This window comes from Melopsittacus undulatus, chromosome 1 (genome assembly GCF_012275295.1).
Source record: "Melopsittacus undulatus isolate bMelUnd1 chromosome 1, bMelUnd1.mat.Z, whole genome shotgun sequence".
NCBI lineage: Eukaryota > Metazoa > Chordata > Aves > Psittaciformes > Psittaculidae > Melopsittacus > Melopsittacus undulatus.
In genome coordinates this window covers 97438822-97461480 of record NC_047527.1, presented here as the reverse complement: position 1 = coordinate 97461480, position 22659 = coordinate 97438822, and the positions used below count along the sequence as shown (strand labels likewise).

At 57.1% G+C, this 22659-nt stretch overlaps 1 protein-coding gene across 1 annotated transcript; it reads right to left on the bottom strand.

Annotated features, from left to right (window-relative positions):
• Positions 1–1333: 1333 nt before the first annotated feature.
• LOC101870816 (uncharacterized) lies at positions 1334–22432 on the bottom strand. Its single transcript, XM_034060427.1, has 13 exons — positions 22286–22432; positions 21692–22090; positions 20294–20420; positions 18520–18633; positions 18140–18271; positions 15216–16116; positions 10814–11036; positions 9403–9933; positions 8222–8614; positions 6859–6985; positions 5953–6066; positions 4827–5081; positions 1334–2857 (listed from the first exon to the last, which is right to left on the bottom strand). The coding sequence occupies exons 1-13, from the start codon at positions 22307–22309 to the stop codon at positions 1761–1763; spliced, it is 4437 nt and encodes a 1478-aa protein (XP_033916318.1). The 5' UTR covers positions 22310–22432; the 3' UTR covers positions 1334–1760.
• Positions 22433–22659: the final 227 nt, after the last annotated feature.

The window sequence follows — 22659 nt, the reverse complement described above, 5'->3', positions numbered from 1 at the left end:
CTCACCCCAAAACATCTGAAACAGGTGCTTAGGGAAGAGAAGAGGGCCCTTGAGAGCCCCTTGACCACATGTCCCTGATGTGCGGACGGCAGCTGGGCAATGAAGCTGTTGAGCAGCCCCCTCCCCACGTCTCCTTCCCGGCATGGAAGAGGCTGTAAATTACACATTTAGGAGGGGTTCATACACACGGAAAGCCCTGGAGTGAGGACTTTGATTCTACAAAGGCATTAACAGGTCCTGACAACTTATCCCATCATCACTCTGTTTATTGATGCCACTGTCCAACATGAGATCCGACACCGCCCTCTCCACAGCACCCATTGGCCAAGAGCCCAGTGTGCACCAGGGAGCTGGTGTCACTGCCTCAGCCATAGCCCTGCCCTTGTGGTGCATCTCACCCAGCTACAGGAGCTGTGATGAGGATAAACCAGGGCCACAGAGAGCTGAGCTGCTGGAGACAGGCACTCAAACCAACAGCCAGGAGGCTGACCCATGTCCCTGCCACTGTGACTACAGCCACAGCTGCATGGCAGGGAACCGTGGCAGCAAGTGCCTGGGAGCTGGGAGGTCTCCCACAGGCAGCCCCAAGCTGGCCACAGCTTTTTTTGAAGCCAGCATGGGACTCACTCCTCTGCCTGGGGCAAGAGTCCCACTGCTCCTACCACTAAAGAGTGTATGGACGATGCCACTGGGATGGGCAAGGGCAGCCTGCTTGCCACAGCGTATGTCAAAGAGAGCAGAAGAGAGGTTAAACATGTCAAGGTCTCATGCCCAGGTACATCGTGACCCCACAGCACCCTGTGGCAAGACCCACAGCTCCAGTATGGAGATGCCTTTGGTGCAACTCCCATGGCAGCAGGAGGACCGGGCACCTGGATCACCGCTCATCAGAGAGACATCTGCTGCTGTGGAAGGATTAAGTGCTAGAAATGAGTGTGTGGAGGAGCCTGGCTTGATGGGGTCCTACCAGAAAAAGGTTCTTTTACTGCAACTAGTATTTTATTCTACTGTATAACTCCGGAGTGCATCACAGCCTCAAGAGCCGGGCAGGCACCAATCAGTGCTTCCAATCTAGACACACGGAGAACTTCCTCATCATCTGGATCTATTTATTACTCACCTTCCCCTGGCTGGGAGCTCCTTGTCTCCACACGCTGCTGAGCGGCTGTCACGTCCAGCCTGGAAAGCTGGGACGAGGCAGCGTCTCTGCAGATCTCCTGGACAAAAAGTGACTGTGCCAGAATTAGCCTACAGAGCATTGAAAAAAAACAAAAAAAAATCGGAAAACAAAAATCCTCTTGGCCACCCTAAGTTTGCTTATCAAAAACATCCCTCAGTTCCTCCACATTTATTAGAAAACCAAACAGTAGATTTAAAAAGCAGTTAAAGAGTCCTACTCCGGCAAAACACCCTGTACAGGTTTCTTTTTGTTGGTGGTTTGCTTGCCTTTATGTTTTCTCTGATGGTGAGGATTCCCCCTAAACCAGCTGCTTCTGTTAACTGTATACATACATTTAACCTCTTCACTTTGCCGCACATCACTTGCTTTAATTAATTAATTTATTTCCAATCAGCCTAGCTGTCTCCACCAGAGCAGCGGTGCTACCACACAAAGCTTCCTTGATGTCCATGCCCTGAGCTGGGGGAAGGGAGATGGAGAGAAGGAGGGAGAGATGAGTGGAGAAGGAAGGGGAAGGCTGGAGGGAGGGAAGTAGGCAGGGAGGGAAGAGAGGGAGGGAGAGGAAGCCGTCAGTAGCCCCTCACTCTCCCATGTGCGTCCTCAGGTGGTATTTGAGAGACTGCTTGTAGCGGAAGCACTTGGTGCACTCAGTGCAGGGGTAGGGCCGCTCGCCGGTGTGCGCCCGCTGGTGCTCCAGGAGGTGATGCTTCTGGGTGAAGTTCTTGCCGCACTCGGTGCAGTGGTAGGGCCGCTCGCCCGTGTGGATGCGTTGGTGCTCCAGGAGGTGGTGCTTGCGGATGAAGCCCTTCCCGCAGACGGCGCAGGCATGCGGGCGCTCCCGGGTGTGGATGCGGTAATGGTTGGTGAGCTTGGACTTCTCACTGAAGGTCTTCTCACACTGGCTGCACTGGTAGGGCCGCTCACCGGTGTGAGTCCGCTGGTGCCGCAGGAGGTGGGAGGGCCGGGTGAAATTCTTCCCGCACTGGGGACAGAGGAAGGCCATCTCATTCTTGCCGGCATGGATCCTCTGGTGCATGATGAGGCTGATCTGCAAGCGGAAGCTCCGTCGGCACTCGCCGCAGGTGAAGGGCCGCTCCCCCACGTGTGTGATCTGGTGTTTGCTGAGGCTTGACTTGTGGCTGAAGCTGCTCTCACACTCAGAGCACTTGTAGGGCTTCCCCGGAGGTGGGGGCCGTGGCTGGGGCTTGAGACCGTGCTCAGGGCGCCGGGGGACCTCCACACCCCGGCGCGTGTGGCTGCGCTGGTGCAGCAGGAACTGCTGTTTGTTGCGGAAGCTGAGGTCGCACTCGTGGCACTCATAGGGCCCTTCCTTGAGGTGGTTGCGCTGGTGGATCATGAAGTTGATCTTGAGCATGAAGCTCTTCCCGCACTCGGGGCAGATGTAGGGTCTCTCCCTTGTCCGGTTCCGCTGCTGGCCGACGGCTGGCTTCATGTCTCCAGAGTCCCTCTCGCACGCTGGCGGTTTCCTCACACGGGCGGCCACCAGGCTCCTGGGCTGTGTTTTGGAGCTGCACTGTGCCTCACAGCCCAGCCCGGCCTCATGGCTGGGGAACACCGGCGGCTCGCTCCTGCCTGAGAACATGTCACACGGCTCCAGAGTGTCGGGGTCCTCCTCCTCCTCCTCTTCTTCCTCTGTCTTGATCACGATCCCGTCCTCTGAGGGAGAAAACCGGAACAGTGTTAGGGTTATTGGGTGGGATGGGCGGCCTTTTATGCACCTGGGGGCTACTACAGAAACATCTGCATGGGCTTCTGTGTGGCCCATCAAACATCTTTTTCAAACATCTGCAGCTGTTTGCACCTGCCTGTCCACTTTGCCCAACCACCCGGACATGAAAAGGCTCCAGCTTTGGGACAGGCCATGTCCTCCTGCAGTAGCAAGGCAAGTCTGCACACCCCGCCATGGGGAAGACAGAAAAAACGCCTCCCAGACAGGCTCCTTCAGAGGGTGCAGTGAGCCCTGTCTGCCAAAAGGTTTTGCAATTTCATGATGCTACAAGACAGAGGGGGTAAAAGCACCAACGGTTTGCAAGGAATCAGGTGGCCAAGTGGTTTTGGAGCAGCTCCATCTGCTACCATTTTGCTGGGCTACACCACCACACCTGCACTGCACTGCTCCACAGAACCACCACACAGGGCTGCTGGCCTCCAGCTCCACTCCTGAATCAATGAACGTGGCCTGGGACTGTCAACCTCATTCAGCTTCACCGGGACAGGGCACTGGGAGAGACCCCCTCCTTCCCCAAGACAACCAGCAGTGCAGTGGATGGCTACAGTTCCGGCTCCCCCCTTGTGTCACCAATGCCAGAGGTGACCCGGTTGTTTCTGTTTGGTGAGACTGGCTGTGGGGACATACACAGCAGGACACACAGCCAGCATGTCCCGAGGAAAGGCCCATGGTGGATCCCTCACACGTCACCCAGCGCTGGACTTTGAGCCAGGCCTATGTACTTTTCTAGGAAGAGCAGCCATGCTTTCCCAAGAAGAGGCAGCTGATGGGAGCAGAGTGTATCAAAGCTCTCCCCTTCAACAGAGGGGTCTGTGGGGAAAACCCGCATTCCCAGATCCTTCTCTCCTCCTCCTCGCAGCAAGGAGCCTTCCCTTTGTGGATCCAGTGGCTGTCACTGCTCGAGCTGGCACCTGCACCACGGTCAGAGCATTGCTGCAGCTCCCGCTCAACCCCACCAGTGGGGGCCCCAAGCATTGGCAGAGGTGCTGGCTTTTGGATGAGGATCAGCTTCAGCTGCACTGGTGGCTTGGCTGGTTTCCTTTAGAAAACCATGAGGAGACCACAGGATCCACGAGACAGACTGGAGGAGAACCTCAAGAGCCCAACTTTATCTTACTTGGTTTGTGTTACACCATTGCAAAGCCATCAGAAGGCAGGGAACCCACCGTTCCCAACAGCCCATCTCTCTGCCTTCCCATCTCCACCCACAGAGCATGTCTGTAGGATCTGGCCCATACCAGACCACTACACAGGAAGCACCTGCTGCTATCATCTCATATCCCCAGTAAATAACCTCAGTCTTCCCATCCTCTTCCGGCAGCTCCCACACCACAGCCTGCTGGCCACTCTCCTCTCTGTCTTCCACACCTCTCCTAAGCAACCACCACACTGGTCAACATGCTGGACCTCATACGTTTCTGCAACACTTTCTGGTGTGTAAGCATCTGAGTGGCTTACACCATTCCTCTGCACAACTAACACCAGGGCAGGAGTCCTCAACCAACGTCCTGCCCTCTGCAACAGTAGGATTTTGGCAATAGGATCTCACTGGGGCTCACAAAATGCTGCCTGACACATGTCTTCCCTTGGTCTCCGTGCGTAACAAGGGCTTTTTCCAACTTCAGAGGTGCTTGCTCTGCTCTGGAGTGGGTCGGGTGCCCTTAGAGACAATGCTCTGATGTGTGCTTCCATGTGTGTCCTGCCTCCTCCTCCTAGCCTGAGTTATGACCACAGCTGCTCTTGAGGTTGCTACAGCCAGAAACTTTCTTTCTGTTCCTGATTCTGGGGGGATTTATCCCTTCCTCCATCTCACCCATTCCTCACCGTCCCCTAACACACTACAGCCCCTCCTGTCCCCCTGCCATGCCATGCAGAGCCATGGGCCGAGCATCTCACCTGCGCAGCTCCCATGGTGAACGATGACTCTCTGGATCTCGTTGAAGTCAGATACGTATTCAGACGAGTCACCCAGGCTGGTTCCTGGGAGGTCCCTTGGAGGTGAGACAGAGCCGTAGGGACTCTCACAGGCTGCCTCCTCATCCGGACTCTGGAAGCTCCCCTCCGACTGCCCCGACATCCCATGCAGCTCAGGGTTTTCAGGACTGTCTTCAGGAAGGAGCTCCTCCGTTTTGATCACAACCCTTATGCCAGCTGCAGCAAAGAGAGATTCCCACCCACCATCATTCCAGGGAGTCAGGACAAAGAAACCACTTGCAACAATCCCCAGCAGCTCTGGCTGCTGATCCCGCAAAGGGGTTCAGCTGCTCCCCCTTCAACCACCCCTGCCATGCTCCTTCCTCTCACCTGGGATCTTCTGCCGGCAGAGGGAACTGGATCTGCCTGGTCTGAGGTCTCAACACTTGCAGCTCAGCACCCCTCCACCACCCTACATCCCTGGCTGCTGTGCTGGCTAGCAGCTCCCTGTTTTTTCTTTTCCTGTTTGCCTTGATCTAACTTAAAGATCCCTGTGATCAAGATCACAGCAGGGGATCGGAGCGACTCCATATTCACAGCCTGGGGCAAGGGGAGCTGACACCTTCTCTTCTTACCTCCTTATCATGCCCCCTTATCTCAGAGCAGGAGTCACTGCAGGACTCTGGGTCCCTGGTTCCCTGCTCTCAGCCCAGCCCTGCCCTCAGAGAAACCCCTCAGCACCCCAGTGTCCGTGCACAGGATGGAGCAGGCTTCCCTGCCTGGGGGTTGCTCCCAGGATAAACCCAAGCACCACCCACACAGTCAGAGAGGGCATAGAGGCATTTTTCAGTGGCTTCCCAAGGATCTGGTCTGGACACAGATGCTTCCCTTGCTGATGGCTCTTCGTGTCCAACTGTCTGGGCTCTGCCTGCCCTGGCTTATATGTTGAGATGTACCTGGACATCCAACCACCCATTAGCCAAATCTTTCCCACTCCTAAGCAGGGCTCCTCCTAAGCAGGCACAGCTCTCAGCAACACTTGCTTTAGCCTCAGGGTGAGCACCTCCTCTGCACTTATGTCTCCCTTTGTGCTAAGCTGTTGCCTCACCTGCAGTGGCATCAGTAATGATCTCACTCTCCTCCAAGTCTGGCTCATTCCTGACCCGCGATTCCTCTCCTTTCTCAATCTGAGACAAGACACCGGGTTTGGAAATTGCATAGTCTGTTGAGAAAGGGATGAAGAGAGGGATTACTGCACAGGGAAATCCTAATATTGGCTTCCACCTTTCCTCATTCCTGGGGGGGACAGAGGAAGACACTCAGATACATCCACAGAGGGTCTGCAGACAGGAGAGCCTGGTGCTGTGGGCAGGCCAGGCTCCCCAGGAGGGCAGAAGGGAGTCACAGAGGCAGAAGCTGAGGAGCCACACACAGAAGAACTCCCTTCAAGAAGAAACCCAACCTGTGTGTTTTCCTGGTGGGCTTTTAGAACTTCTCAGGTAAATTCCTGGCTCTCCTGAAGCCAAAAGCATTTCCATTCTGGCTGCAGCAGAGCCAGGATTTCTCCTGCAGCTTCAGCAGGAAACACCTCAACAGAGCACACCTAAGACCACCTCAGACAATTTTTCTTTCTGGAAAAGTTTTCTCTGATGGGGTGCATGGGCTGGTACCCACTGCAGACCCAAAAGACAAAGGGAATCTCTCACAACAGCCATGGGGAAGGTGCTGAGCTTTCACCAAGTAATGCTGGCTGGAAGGACCATTGGAAGGTCTCCAGCCCACCTTGTTTTGTGGGCTCCCCCTCCACCAAGCTGGGACAACACTGTACCCCGAGCCAGGAGTGAACACTGCTGGAGGGATGCCCTTACCCAGACCAGAAACCTCCTTCTGTGATTTTAGGTCTCCTTTTAACAGGATATTTGGGTCTCAAGGGGATCCAACGGGATCTCCAAGGAAGACTTGGAAGGTGCTCAAGCCTGCAGGCAACCAGAAACCCTGGAGAACCCATATTTACCCAGGGAGATCAGCGACTCGTAATTCCCTTTCATCACGTTCTTGTACAGCTCCTTCTGCCACTCCTCCAGCTTCTCCCATTCCTTGTTGTTGAAATAGACAGACACGTCGTCAAACGTCACCGGCACCTGCAATCACAGCAGCACGGGTTCAAGCAGCCACCTCGCTCCCCAGGAGCCCCACACCTTATCTCCAGCCTGTGGCAGCAGCAGCTCGTTCCTGTTTGGACATGGCCAGGATTCAGCTACCTCATGGCCATCAATGAGTTGGTTCTTATATTTAAAACAGCTCCTGGAGAGATATTTCTATGAGATCAAAGGTCTCAGTCAAATGGCCGGACCCAGTCATGAACCAGGTCATGATTTCCAACACCAACATCTTCCTCTTGGTCCCCGTACCAGCAGGGACGACCTGCAGAGGTGATAGGGCTTGTGCCCACATGGAGGGACGGTCAAGGAGATAAAAACTGGGTGCTAAAGCTGGACCTCATCTCTATTGATGAGCTGATGTAAAGCCCCAGAACTCGAGGGAAAGCTCTACCTCGGCCTGAAGGGCTCCAGCTATCATGAGTTAGTGTGTGCACATGGGCTAGGAGCAGACTGCAGCTTTCAAGTCTGTGTGCCAAGAAATAATTTCTAAGGATAAATTTGGGATGTGCAAGCTGCACCATGTCTGAATGGAGCTCTTCAAAAGGAGATGCAGCACTCAGCTTTAACTCCATGACTGCACTAACGGAGTGTTTGGGACTGAACCCCCCTTTTCTGTAGCTCCTCCACTCTCTCCACTGATGTCCCTTTGCCATGTTCGACATGGTCCCATCTACAAAGCTGCTTTTACTGAGATGATTGTGAAATGCAGGGAACTGAATACTGATGGTGTGCTCCTTCTGAAGCTCAGCTAAGCCCAGCTGCGAGAGCAGAAAGCTCACTTGCCTTCCCCTGAATCCCAGAGGTCCCCCCTTCCCTGCAGCAGCAGCTCCTGTTTGCTCCATTCCTGACCCAGGAGGCCCCCAATGCAGCGCCAAGGTGGTAAAAGAGCCACCAAAGCTGCAGGGTTTCTCTCAAACATTGGTAAAAAAAGAAAGGGGGGGGAGGGAAAGTGAATTGCTGCTGGGCTGTGCAGTGTGGTGTAGAACTGAAACCTCCAGCTTCAGTACAGGGGATCTTGCCTTTAGGTCCATCTCCCACCACAGGCAGGTCCCATGGGAGAGATGCCAAGAAGCCGAGAGCAGCAGCTCCGCTGCAAGTGACTCACATGTGCCAGGGCTGTCCCTGCTAACCCACTGCCTCTTCCTCATCTCCTGCCCTCCATGAGGGTTTTGGAAGCATTTTGGGTGCAGACCCTGCACCCCAGAACACCGTTACCTTGGGGACTTCCCCCTTTCTGCCTGGGGGCAGCCTCAGGATCCAGAAATTCCTGTTCTTGAGGAGGTTCTCCATGTTCTCCAGGCGCCGCTGGAGCAGTCCGTACTCCTGGATGAGGGTCCCCAGTGCTGCACACTTGCTTTCCAGTTGGTTCCCCAGTTCTGCTGCCGTCTTCTCACAGTCAATCAGTTTCTTCTCTGCCATCCCCGTCCGACCCTCCAGGTCGAGCAGGCGGGTGGAATGGGAGTCCACCTTCCTCTCCACTGCCTGCACCGCTGCCACCACCATCAAGGACACCTCAGCTGTCTGCGTCTCCTGCTCCGAGGTGCGTTCGTGCCCAGCCACCGGCCGGAAGGGTGAGGAATAGCACGGCTGCTGCACCGGCTCCGGCGCCTGCAGGAAGAGGTGTGCAGGTGTCACGGTGGGGGGAGCATCCTCAGGGTGACAGGGACCCCCGAGGGGGAGCATTACAGAGCCTAGGGCGGTGGGGAAGTGCCCGTGTCTCCGCAGGGCACTGACCCTGATAAGCTGCTTACGTCGGTCCCACAGGATGGGCAGCACCAGCCACGGGGGGAGAAGGAGGCAGTGCCCCGACACCGCAGGGCCGGCTGGTGACACTGGGGGAAGGGGATGACAGGGGACAGCTGAGCCCCGTTGCCATGGGCACGGCGAAGAGACACCCCGGGGGTGCTGTCGGGCGCTGTCGGGGCAAGGGCACCCCATCACCATGGGGACAGAGCGGTGACACGGCGGGGGGGGCAGGAAGAGTCGGCCTATCAGCTGGGGGCGGCGGGTCTGTCACAGGGAGGCTGCTCCCGACCCGCAGGGCCCGGCAGCCGAGGCTGGGGAGGGCAGCGGAACGCGCAGGCCCGGCCCCCGACGGCAGCTCGGGCGCCTCCGGCCGCGGAGGCCCGGCCCGGCCCGGTCCGGTTGCACCGCCCCCCCGGGGCTGCCCGCGCTGCTGCCGCAGCCGCCGCCGGCCCTGCCCGCCCCGTCCCCCCGGGGGGGCGGCCGCGGTGCCGCACGCTAACAGCCCCCGCCGCCCGTGCGCCCTGCCGCCCGCCCCGCCGCCTCCCGCCGCGGCCCCGACGGCGCGGCCCTCCCCGACGTGCGGCCCGCGGGCGCCGGGCCGGGCCGCGACCCGCTCTGGGCAGACGGCGGGGAGCAGCGGGCGCCCTTACCTGAGCGGGAGCCCCCTCGGCCATGGCCCTTTGTTCCCTGCCCGGGGCCCCGGGGGCCGCGGCCGGGAGGTTCCAGTACCCGCTCGCTCCTTCACCTCCGCCCGCCGCCGGGCATCGGGCTGGGCCCGGGGCGGCGCGGCGCGGTGGGGCGGTGGCGGGGCGGGGGCGCGGCGGGGCGGCGCGGCGGGGGCGGGGCGCGGCCCGGCCCGACCCGACCGGGGAAGGCGGGGGCGAAGGTCGGGGGGGGGGCGAAGGGGCGGCGACGTGAGACCGAGCAGCGGCTCCGCGTCCCGGCTCCGCCGCTCCGCGCTGGGCGCTCCGGCCCCGCCGCTGCCCCGCCGAGCCGGCAGGGGGCGGGCAGGCCGCCGCCGTCGCGCGCGGGCCGCGCCGGGGGCCGCGCCTGGCAGGGCGGAGCGGGGCGCCCGCCGCCACCGCAGCGCCCCCTGTCGCATCGACGGCATCACCGCGCGCGGGCACCCGCGCACCGTCGGGGCCCCCCCCGCCTGCGCTGGCCCGGCCGGCTCGGCCCAGCTATCGAGTCCGCGGCGCGGGGAAGGGGCCAGGGGGATGTGGGGTTTGGCCCGGGATCGGGTCTGTGGGTTCTCCGCCCGGGGAGCGGCTGCGAGAGGAATGGGGGGGACTGGGAGAAACGGGGGTGACGCAGGGAAGGCTACGCGGGGGGCGGGGGATGGAGACGAGACTGGGGAGAACTGGGGAGGGACTGGGGTGACTGGAGGGGCTGGGAGAAGTGGGGAAGTATGGGAAGCGACTGGGGAGCAACTGCGGTGAGATCGGGTGTGACTGAAGAGGGACTGGGGTTAAGTGGAGGTGCTTGGAGAACTGGGGAAGGACTGGGGGCAACTGGGGCAAGACTGGGGGGAACCAGGGACAGACTGGGTGACTGGAGGTGCTCGGAGAACTAGGGAATGACGGGAATGAACTGGGGGGGACCGGAGGGGAATTGATGTGACTGGAGGTTTCGGGAGACTTGGAGAAGGTAGGGGAGAGGACTGGGGAGGGCCTTGGGTGACTGGGAAGGGACTGTGGAGAATTGAGGAGGGACTGTCAGCAACTGGAAGCACTGGGGTTAACGGGAGCCCCACGAATAACTGGTCTGACAGGACTGGAGGCACAGGGGATGTTCCTGGAATAACTGGGCTAAGGGGGAGAAGTGGGGTTGATCTGAGGGTGGCTGGTGTGCGAGCTGGGGAGGATTGAGGGCTGGCGTGTGTGAGGAGTAACTGGGAAGGCCCGAGGGGAACATGGAGGACTGGGGGTAAGCCGGGGCTCCTGGGGGTCCCAGGGGACTGATCTGATTGCGGGGTGGGGGGTGAGAAGGGCATAGGAGAGACCGTGGTGAACGGGGGGCAGATCGGTGTGCCGGGGCCGCCAGGGGATCCGAGGGCCCTACTGATCCTCTTGGGGAACTGGGGAAGGACTGCGGCCACTGCGGGGGGGTCACTGCGGATGCCACGGGCACCGGGGGAGGACACCGCGCATGCAGGGAGGGGGGGCGGGCCCGGCCCGCACCGTCGGGCGCCGCCATGGCCGGGGCTGGTGCGGGCGCCCCCTGGCGGCCCCTTCTCCCCAGCACGGCCCCGCCCCCCCGCCCTGCGGCCTCGCGCCCCGCGGGCCTGTGAAATGGCGGCCGGAGGGCGGTGTCGCCATGGAAACCGGCAACCGTTTAAACACCCCCCCCCGCCGCCTCCCTGCAGTGCCAGCTCCGGCAGGGACCCCCCGGGACCCCGTCACCTCCCGCTTGTCCCCTTCTGCCCCGTCCTGTCCTGTTTGTGTCATCCGGTCCTGCTCGATCTTTCTGCTCCTGTACCGTTTCCATCCCCATCCGTAGCCTGTCCCATCCCAACCCCATCCTGTCCTGTCCAATCGCATTTCTTTCCACCCTGCTGTGTCCTGTCCAGTCTTGCTATATCACATGCTGTTTCACCTTATCCATCCCACTGCATCCTGGCCCATCTGTTCCATGTCTCATCCAGTTCCATCATGTCCCATTGCATCCCCATCTCTGTCCCATTTCTTTCGACTCTGTTGTGTCCTGTTTAGTCTTGCCATGTCCCATCCTGTTTCACCTTATCCCACAACATCCTGTCCCATACTATCCCATCTGTCTCATCCAGTTCTATCATGTCCCATTCCCATTCCACCCCCATCCTGTCCCTATCCCGTCCCCATCATGTTGCATCCCATCCCCATCTCATCCTGTCACATCCCATCCTCATCCTGTCCTATCCCCATCCTATCACATCCTATCCCATCTCATTTCCACCCTCATCACATCCCATCCCCACCCTTGTCCCATCCCCATCCTGCCCTGTCCCACCCAGTCCCATCCCCTCCTGCCCCAGTGTATCCATGTGCCTGCACACTGCCCCAGCAGTACCTGGTATGCAGCCCCTGCTGTGGCGCATGGCCTCACTCCCTCTCCTGACCTCAGGGATCCCTGGCACAGGGTGACAATGACTGAAGTCAGTGACAAAAATCCCAGGCAAGGGAAGGGAACCCTTTGGTTTGCAGGAAAAGGGAGCAAAGGGATGAGGTTGCATCCCATCACTAATGCAGTGCTGGGACCAGAAGCTTCGGCTTTGGGGTACAACACCCACTCTACCCAGCCAGGGGAGGACAAGGCAGGGACCCGGATTGGGGCACCCCTGTCTGATCCCCTGCAGGCTGTTCCAGGGAGCCACAGCCCCTCCCGCTGGGAGTGATGGAAACCAAGAACAGCTCTTTACTGTGACCAGACAGAGGGTTCAGGAAGCAGCCACTGTTGCTGTGTTCATGTGAGTGCAGTGTGCCCATGGTCCAAGCTGCCAGCCATGTATGCATGTATGTATATTCACAGGCACACGCCAACAGCATGTGGATACACCATAAAGGTACACGGGTGCGTTTACGGTGTCTCTGTGTGCTCATACGTGTTCAGTCTCATCACTGCCACTGCCCTGTGCCTGGGCTGCCAGATCTGCTTATGAGCCTTTTCTCTCCCCCTCCTCCCTCTCCCCACCACATCCAGAATCCCTGCACCCACCCTACATGGGGCAGCCCCATCCTGCCTGGTTGCTCAAGAGTGAACCAGGGATTTGGCCAGGCTCACCCACCCTGGGGCTCCACAGGCACTGGGCATGGTTGGGGCAGGTGAAGAATCCCTGGCACTGTCCGGTGTCAGCTGCTGGCAACCTGTGGGATGTGAGTGCCATGTCCTTGCGCTGGCTCCGACCCATGGACAGGCCCAATGAGCCACCCTGCCCACACTCCATGTTTGGCCCCAAGCCAGAACAACCCCTTGGGCCCTTGTCTAAGCTCGGGGGGGGGGGGGGGGGGGGGCTCTGGTGGCTGCACCCACAGGGAGGCTGGGGCTAGGAGAGGGACCAGCCCCCTGTGCTGGCCTCTGTAAGGGAAGAACCTGGGGGACACTGGGCTGGGGGGAGCTCCTGGAAGGGCAATATGTCCCCCCTAGCATCCCACAGGGACATCCAAAGTGTGTGTGATGGCAGCCAGGAGCAGCCCAGGATGCTGACACCAGGGCTGGGGGGTCTGAAGCTGTGCCAGTCTCCCCTCCACAGACACTTAAAGTGAGAGGGGACACCCCTGGCACACACTCAATGGGTTGAGGGGATGAAGATGCAGTGCAGCACTAGAGGATATGCTGTAGGGGAAGAACTGGACCCTCCTGGAACACCATGGGGCACTGGCCAGCCCCACAACCCCAAGGCCATGCAGCTCCGCACCATGTTCCCCCAGGATGCACCAGGCCCCGGCGCAGTGAGACAAAACGGCGTGCAGCCCCGTGGGGCCAGGCCTGGCAGGAACAGTTTATTGGCAGCCCCCATACAAAGAGCTTGGGTATGTGCGAGCAAGGAAGCAGCAATGCAAACCCAGCATGATCCGGCTCAGCGGCTGCCCTCCCCACAAGCCACGGTCCCACCAGTTCCGCTGGGACACCACACGGCACGGCAGGGCCAGGCTGCCATATCTGGTGAGAGATGAACCCGCAGTGTTGGCAGCTAGGTGCTCAGCAGTGCACTCCTGGGCTGTTCTTGCCTCAGTGCTAGAGAGTCAGTCCATCACATCCCAGCTCTGAGGTGCAGGGCAGGGCTGCAACCATGTACAGTGGCGCTTCTGCCGGCGTGGGACTGTCCCGGCTCTACCCATCAGCAGAGCCCAGCTGCATCCGGCGACTCCTCAGCCAGTGCTGCAGCCCTGTCTGTGTGTGGCACAGGCCAGCTTCTCACATAAAACCAAAGTCTGCTTCCAGCCATAGCCGCAGCAGAGAAAAAGCTCAAAAACACAAATCCGAAATGCCAGACACTGACTGCAGCAGCTCCAGAGCTGCCCCAAGCAGCCTCACCTGCCGGCTCTGGCTCTCCGGCTTGGCTTGTGTGGTTTATCAGTTCTGCAAGTTACCTGGAAAAAGCTGACAGATAACAGCCAGGGGCTGGGCATGGGTGCTGCAGCGTGGTGAGCAAGGACGAAACACAGGCAGTGAGGGGACCAGGGCTGCCAGCACTCACCCAACACTAGCTTCAGAATGGAAACACTGTATTGACAGACTTTACAAAAGTTATTACAAAACACAACCACGAACCAGCAATTGACAATACACAGCGGAAGAGACACCACTTAGAGCCACCTCAGAACAACACCAATTAGCTCCGAGAAGTCAATCAATATTTACACAGACATCTGAAAAAACTGTTATCCCATACACTTAAATGTTTTAGATAGACTGTGAAATATAGTGCCACATTTCCTTGTAGTATTATAATAATAATAATTAATAACAATAATAATATAATATCATATAATAATAATAATATTCTACGTCTAGCATTAACTAAAAACCAAACAGCTCTTTACAGGGGTTAGGAGAAGTTGCTTTCACTCATCTGACTTACCTGAATGTGAGACCAAACTCAGTAAAAAATAAGACTAAAATCACCTTCATTGACAGGAATCCGTGTGACAGACCAGTGGCTCCGTTCCCTCGGGCCACAGGGAATCAACAGCCTGCCTGATGCCAGTAACATCCTTCGAAAGAACAGAGATGTGTCCTCCTTGGGTGAGTCACTTGACTGCACTTCCACACGCTGCCCTTCCCAACTCCTCCTGCTCTGATGTTCACAGGCCCTTCTCCTGCCTGTCCTTTCCTCCAGCACCTACTCATTCTCACCTTGCTCTTTGCCTCTCTCTCCCTTCCACTTTTCTGCCTTCAACAAATCCTGTGTTGTGTCCTTCACCATGTCCCTACTTTGCCTCTCTTCCCTTCATCCCAGCCCAGCCTTGCAGCAGAGGGCTGTCGTTCCAGGCACAGCAATACAACAGGAGCAGGCAGCCAGTTGCCTGGCAATGACACCTTCCCTCCTTTTTCCTTCCCTCCCTCCCTCCCTCATGCTTCCAGCCTTGCAGTGAAAAGAGTGGAAAAAAGAAAGCAAAAGCTTGTCACTCCTGAATATGCACAAAGATAGGTGGGGGAACACCTGCTAGATACAGACCCCAGAGAACCGCTCGGGATTATTCTCCACAGGCAAAATGCAAACCAACGTAGAAGACAACTAGTACAAGGCCTGTGGAAGTCCCCCATCACCTCGCAGGGTCGCAGAAGTGCCTGGGCCATCTGGTCAAGAGTTTGTTTTTATAAGAGGAATTCCTTTGATGCTTCAACAAAGTGGGCTCTGTAGCATGACCACATGGATTAGCTGCGACACAAGTTCGCCTCCCATCATGCTGCACGTCCACCTGCGAGGCCATTCACAATAACCATGAGCCCTTCCACCCTGGCCACCCTGTGCCAGTGCTACTGCTTAGTTTCTTTTTTCACACACAAGAGGCTGGTCTGAGTGCCAGACTCCAGCCTGATCTGGGAATCCTCCAAGGGCCGGGGGTTGCGGGAGTGGATTTTCTGGTGGCAATTCAGAGACTCTTTGTAGCGGAAGTGCTTCCCACAGACGGGGCACTGGTAGGGGGTCTCCCCAGTGTGCACCCGCCAGTGCTTGAGCAGGTGGTCCCGCCGGATGAAGCTCTTCCCGCACTCAGTGCACTGGTACGGCCTCTCCCCCGTGTGGATGCGCTGGTGGCGGATGGCTTTGGAGAGGTCGCGGAAGTCCTTCCCGCAGTAGGTGCATGTCAGTGGCCCATCACCCTTCCCTGTATGGAGCTTCTGGTGCAAGATCAGGCTCACTTCCAGGCTGAAGCTCTCCTTGCACTGGGAGCAGGTGTAGGGTCTCTCCACCATGTTGTTCACCTGGTGCCTGACAAAGCCATACTTGAAACCAGAGCTCTTCTCCCCATCGGAGCGTTTGGACTGTTTGGAGCGGGAAGACCCCTGGCCTTTTGTTTTGGATTTCTGCCTCAAGCCTTCTCCGTGCTCCAGGGAAGTGCAGGCTTCCTCGCTGGCGTGTGCTTTCTGATGGGTGGCAAACAGCTGCTTGTCCAGGAAGCTCTCCCCACACTCACAGCAAATGTATGGCCCCTCTACTGCAGCCACATCCTCGGGAGCATCCTTCTTGGCCAAGTCTCTCCCACGGCGAGAGGAGCGCCTCAGCCCGTTGCCTGTTCTCTGCTGCGAGGTTGATCCACTCCGGCTCTTGCTGCTTGGCTTTATCTCCTCCTCTGGGCTTGAGAAAACCTCTTCCCACTTTCCTGCCAAGGAGCTAGGAAGCTCAAGGATTTCGGAACCTTCCTCATCACACTGCTGTTCATCTGCCAGAGCAGAGATAGTCATGTCATTTCTTTGAGATAGGAACTGTCCCATTATTTAGACCCCAGTTCTCTTAGGTCAAAAGTGGTCTCTGCTTCACACACTCAGGACAACACCTGGTACTACAGCATTACAAGTCCCACCTGGGAGCCACCTCAGCAGTATGGGAGTATGAACAAAGCCAAAGCATTCTGACTTAGAATCACAGAATTGTTTTGGTTGGAAAAGACCCTTAAGATCATCAAGTGCAACTGTTAACCTGGCACTGACAAATCCACCACTAAACAATGTCCCTCAGCACCAAATCTACGTGTCTTTTTAATCCTTCAAGGAATGGTGACTCCACCACTGCCCTGAGGCAGCCTGTTCCAGTGCTTGATACTTCCATTTAACAATTTTCCCTAATATCCAACCTGAACCTCCCCTGGCACAACATGAGGCCATTTCTTCTTGTCCTATCACTTGTTACTTGGGAGTCTGACCCCCACCTCACTAAAACCGCCTTTCAGGTAGCTGTAGAGAGTGAGATCATGTCCCCTGATCTTAATTTTCTCCAGGCTAAACCACCTCTCCTCAGCCACGTCTCACAGAACTTGTGCTCCTGGCCATCTTTATTGCCCTTCTCTGGACACACTCCTGTACCTCAACATCTCTCTTGTAGAGAGGGGCCCAGAACTGAACACAGGATTTGAGGCACAGCCTCCCCAGTGCCCAGCACAGGGGGATGATCATTGCCCTGCCCCTGCTGGCTACACTATTGCTGATACAGGCCAGGATGCCATTGGCCTTCGTGGCTGCCTGGGCACAAGCTGCTCATGTTCAACTGTCGACCAACACCCCAGGTCCATTTCCACTGAGCAGCTTTCCAGCCACTCTTCCCCAAGCCTGGAGCATTGCATGGGGTTGTTGTGACAAAGTACAGGACCTGGCACTTTGCCTTGTTGAACCTCATACCATTGCCCACAGCCCATTGATCTGGCCTGTCCAGATGCTTCCTACCCTCCAGCAGATCAACACTACCAACCAACTTGCTGTCACCTGCAAACAGACTGAGGGGGCATTTGATCCCCTTGTCCAGATCACTGATAAAGACTTCTTGGAAAAGCTGAGACAGCACAATGATGAGATCTCTACATGTAACTAGACAAAGGGAAGCAGAAGTGGATTCCAGCAGGAGGTGAAGCAGAGCAGGTCTTTAAGAACCTTCAGTTTAGGGTAAAGGCAAAAAAAATAAAATAAGGGAAGCGGAATAAAACCTCTTTTTCTTCGGAACTTGCATAATGCCTGGGGCCGAAGGATCTCCGCTAAGGACCTAAGGATAGCCGCTAAGCACCCTGGCAAAAGGATGAAAAGAACCCAGAGATTCTGGGGCTGTCGGGAGGAGAGCTGGAAACCTACAAGTTTCTGCAGGGTGCGAGAAGGCAAAGCTGTACTGAGCACTTGCATGCCCAGGGAAGACCTCGGCACTCCCTGTTGCAGGCTCTTCCTCTGCTTGTCACTTGTGACATCGAAACGTGGGCTTGAAAACAGGCTGCCTTCTCTGCCTCAGGCTGATGCTCTGGAAAAGCACCAGCCAGAACCACTGAGCTGCTTCTGAGAACAAGGCTGGGAAGCCAAAAGCACATCCTTGCACGGCATGCTTCCCAAAGCAGCTCACACATCCCTGTGCTTCAGAGCTAACACCATCAAAAGCTTGCCTGTGCTACACTTATCTCCACTTCAAGGCTGACCAAATACACACTCTCACCAAGTGATGAGACACTGTACAGGTGGTCTGCATGCCCTAGCCAGACCACAGCTGCTTCTAGAGACTGCTGCTCATGTACCGCAGCTTCTGCACGTGTGCTATCCATCTGCCTCAGCTGCTGTCCAGCTCCCACAGTGACCCTTGAGGCGAGCCTGGCAGAGACTGCGGTGAAGGCAGGATCTCGCCCCAGGCAATCCCCAGCATGTGCCAAGAGCCTGAGCCCGCTTCTGTCTCCCTCTTTGTGCAGTGCTCAGTGTAGCTCTGCAGTTCTAACTCACATGTACAAGGGACTTCCATGCCTTCTTCTTCTTCTTCTTCTTCTTCTTCTTCTTCAGAGCCATCGTGGCTTTCAGCCAGAGCCTCTTCGTATTTACTCCATGAGCAATCATCAGGACCAGGAAAGGAAAATTCTGTGCACAAGAACAACAGGAGTTTATGCTGAGGCCTCCCAGCTGCTTTACAGAGGATTTCATGAGATGGCCACATCAGGTAGGAGCTGGTGAAGAAAACTAAGCCACCGGTGCACCCAAGGGCAGAGCTGGCCAAATTCAACAGCAGATGCAAGTGGAAGAGCGCAGGCAGGTGCTCTTCCACTTCTGCTTCTTCCACACACCTGCTTTCCACCTCCCTAGTGTGTCCTAGGAATCTTATGGCTCACCAGTGCTGGGGTCTGTAGGGGTTTCTCCTCCCTCAGAGTCATCCGGATCCTCCGCGTTGGGATCCTCTCCTTGCTCAATCCGTGACAGAAGGTCTGGCTTGGAAATGGCCGCATCTGCACATGAAAAGAGGATCAAAACATTTCTTTCACCCTCACGGGAGTGAGACTCTCAAACCTTTGCCCACCAACCTTCCTTCGCTGCTGGGGGTGACGGGTAATGGAAAGAGAGGCTCATGATGCTCTCACACGTCTGCACCGCTCACCTTGTCTGGGCCCTGGGAACATGAGCGGACTGCAGGAGCACACTCTGCTCAGGTGAGGAGCACCTCCCAGCCTGCAGCGCGAGGAGGAGAATAAGAAAATGCATCTGTGCTTACCTCCAGGCTTCCTTTCTTCTCCTCTCTGCTAAGGTCCGCGGATCCATTACAATGGGGACTTCAGCTCGGGGACAGCACCAGAGCTGTCAGCCAGCAGCAGCAGGGAAAGTGCCCTCCCCATGCGGTTCCCTCCATCCTACTCGTCCGAGTCACAGGCTGCTTGCGGATTTTGGTGGGGGAAAGGGGACAATCACAATCTCTCCTAGGGTGGAGAGCCGAAAAATTCATTCCCAAACTAGCGTGAGTCTCTGGGCATTAATTTCCACCGCTGCTCTGGTGGATCCGTTTGCCTTATGCGAGGGCCAAACCCCTGAACCTCATTCTCAAAGGAAACCTTCAGACGAAGCACAGATACATTTCTGTAAGCTCCAGGCTCAGATCCACAGATCCTCCTCAGCAGGACTGTTACATTCCTGCACCTCTAGAGTGGACATGGGGGTGGATTTTAACATAATGGGGGCAGTATTTACCCTTCACCTTTTTCCATTGCTCACGGAAGACCTCTGTCCAAAAAAAAAAGAATAAGAAAGGGGGAAAAAACCAATGAAAGGCCTGGCTGGGCCAGTGTTGAACAGCAGGGTGGTGGGTGAGCCTGCACACTAGAGGCCTCAGAACAGGGAAGAGATGCCGGCCTACCAGGGACTGTGTCTGCGCTGCCACGCACTGCACACAGACATCCAGCCAAGGGGAGGTCACTTTTGAGAACACACATAGGTGCTCATGAAGGCACCATATCCCCCAGAGGGAATTCCCGCAGCCAGGACTGGAAGGAGTTAGCAGAGCACTGAGTTCATTTCGCTGTGAACACGCAGCCCTACCACAGCAGAAACCACAACAGCCTGAGCAAGAAGCGTTCCCTGGGATGAGGCAGGGGTCAGAGAGAGCACCAAAGCAGGCAACAGACAAACCTCACTCTCCTCCCATACAGAAGCTGAAAGACTATCACCAGGGAAAGGGCTGGAAGGAACCTCAGAGGCAGGGCACCCCTCTGCTGCCCTAAGCCGCGAGCGGGCTGACACACCCAGCGCAGTGGATCTGTGGACCTTTGCGTGACAAAGAAACTCCCCTCTCCCCCACCTTTCCGTGGCTGGAGGGTCCTCTCGCTTCCCCTCCTTCTCACGACCCAGCAGCTCGCTCGGCTCCTACTGGCCACAGAGACCGTCAGGGAGACGAAGTCACCACAGCGATGCTCGTGACGTCTGTCCACCGTTAAACTGAACTGGTGAGGACTGAACTACCTGCCAGGGCTGCTGGTGAAAGCCGGCACAACGTGTTCCCAGAGCAGTACACTGCCCACCCTCCCCAGCCCTGCCAGGCACAGCGGTGCTTCCATCCACCAGGCCCTGGGAAAACCTGGTGCAGCAGAAGGCTCAGGGCAAACCCCAGCCCATCTTTACCCATTGAGATGACAGCCTCGTAGTTGCCTTTCATGATATGCCTGTAAAGCTCCTTCTGCCACTCATTCAAGCTCTTCCACTCCTCCTCAGAAAAGTTAAAGGAAGCATCGTTGAATGACACGGGGACCTGTAATGAGATGCATTGTGTGTTTGGATGTTGTGTCTCTTGTTGAAGTGTCATGGTTTAGACCCATCTGGTACCGCGGCACCAAGCAGCTGTTCACTCACCACCCCACTTCCCCACTCCAGGGGAGATGGGGAGGAGAATCAAGAGAATGTAAACCCTACAGATTGCAATAAGAACAGTTTGAGAACTAAAGTATAATATAAAACTACTACTAATAAAAAGGGAAATAACAAGGAGGGAGAATATAAAACTAAAAGAAAAAGAACAACAACAAAAAAACACCTCCAAACTAAACAGCAGTGACGCACAACTCAATTGCTCAGCACCCACCGACCGATAACCAGCCCGACCCAAGCAGCGACTTCTGGCTAATTGCCCCCAGTTTCTGTACTGGACATGACCTGCTGTGGTATGGAATACCCCTTTGGCTAGTTTGGGTCAGGTGTCCTGTCTCTGCTTCCTCCTGCCATATTGTGCCCTTCCTCATTGGCAGAGCGTGAGAGACTGAAAAGTCTTTGATCAGGATAAGTGCTACTGAGCAACAACTAAAACATCAGTGTGCTATCAGCATTGTTCTCAGACTAAAGCCGAAACACTGCACTGCACCAGCTACTAGGAAGAAAATTAACTGTTACAGCTGAACCCAGGACATGAAGAAAACACCCAGGGATGTTTCTTCATTCAAATTCCTCAAGCATGGTGCAGGACAGCCCCATGCAGCAACATCTGCTCCTTCCCAAACACCTTGCTCAATCTCCATGCCAAGCTCAGGCAGCTTCACCCCTGCCCACAAGGGACACAATGGGGTTTTCCCTCATCGCCTGCCTGCACCTTGCCCCATTGCTCAGCCTCCTCCTGCGGGCCCTGTTGTAGGCACAGGGCCTGACACAGGCTCTTTCCCCACTTCGTTTTTGACACAGTTCTGTTGTTAACTGCCTCTGAACAGGCACTGGTGATGTTACAAACCTGACAGGTACACAGGACTGAACCACACAGTTCTGCACAACTCAGACACAGCTCCAGCCATGCTAAGGAGTTTGTGATCCTATACAGAGCAGACTGTGTTTTGGCAAGGCTCACACGTACAAAACAAGTGGTGCATAATTAACACATAGGGACCTGTGCTGTTGCTTCTGGCTGAGCATTAACACAGGACATTACTACAGGGCAGCTGAGTCCTACTCAGCACTGCAGTCCCTGTGAAACAGGGCTGTGAGCACGGACTACGTGCCAAACAACCTCGTTCCAAAGATGGAGCAAAGGACCGTTACCTTGGGGACCTCCCCCTTCACCCCTGGGGGCAGCCGCAGGATCCAGAAGTTCCTGTTCTTCAGCAGGTTCTCCATATTCTCTAGTCTCTTCTGCAGCTGCCCATACTCCTGGATGAGGGTGCCCAGGGCTGTCCACTTGCTCTCCAGCTGATTCCCAAACTCCACTGCCGTCTTCTCGCAACCAATCAGCTTGGTTTCTGCCATCCTCATCCTCCCCTCCAGGTTCATCAGCTGGGCTGCCTGAGCATCCACCTTCCTGTCCACGGCCTGGATCTCAGCGACCAGCGTTACGGAGATCTCAGCGGCCGGCAGCTCGGTCTCGGCGGCAGGGCCCTGCTCCGGAACGGACAGTGGCTGCTCCAGGGCCAGCTCCTGGGACTCCATATCCCACTCCAGGTCCTGCAGGAACACAGACACTGCCGTGGGCTCCCCCGCCACAGCGAAGCGGCACCGTGGCTGACCTCTGGGCGATTGCGGGGCGAACGGAGCTGCCCTGGGCCCACACCGGCGCCGACAGCCCTCGGGTGCGGCCGCAGACGGGGGACGAGGGGCGGCGGCTGGCGGAGAGGGTGGGGGATCGGCAGCAGCGCTTACCTGAGCGGGGGCCCAGTCTGCCATGGCCCTGCAGAGGGCGGCGAAGGGCGGCGGGCGGCAGCGGCGGAACGGGGCGGAGCGGGACGGGGCGGAGCGGGCGGCTGCGCGGGCCCGGCGCCTACTCAACAGCGACGGGACCCAGCGGCCATGCCGAGAGCGCAGTGAACACTGGGAGTGGCGGCGGTACCGGCGGCAGGTGGCGCCGCAGTGACACCTAGCGGCGGGCGGACCGCGCAACACCAGAGACGGGGGGACCGCGCACCGGAACGCCCAGCACCGCATCCCTGACCCCGCGCTGACTGATTGGGCTGCGGTGCGGCCAACCCGCGAGGCGCCCGCGGGCGGCGGGCCAATGGCAGAGTAGAGCGGAGCGG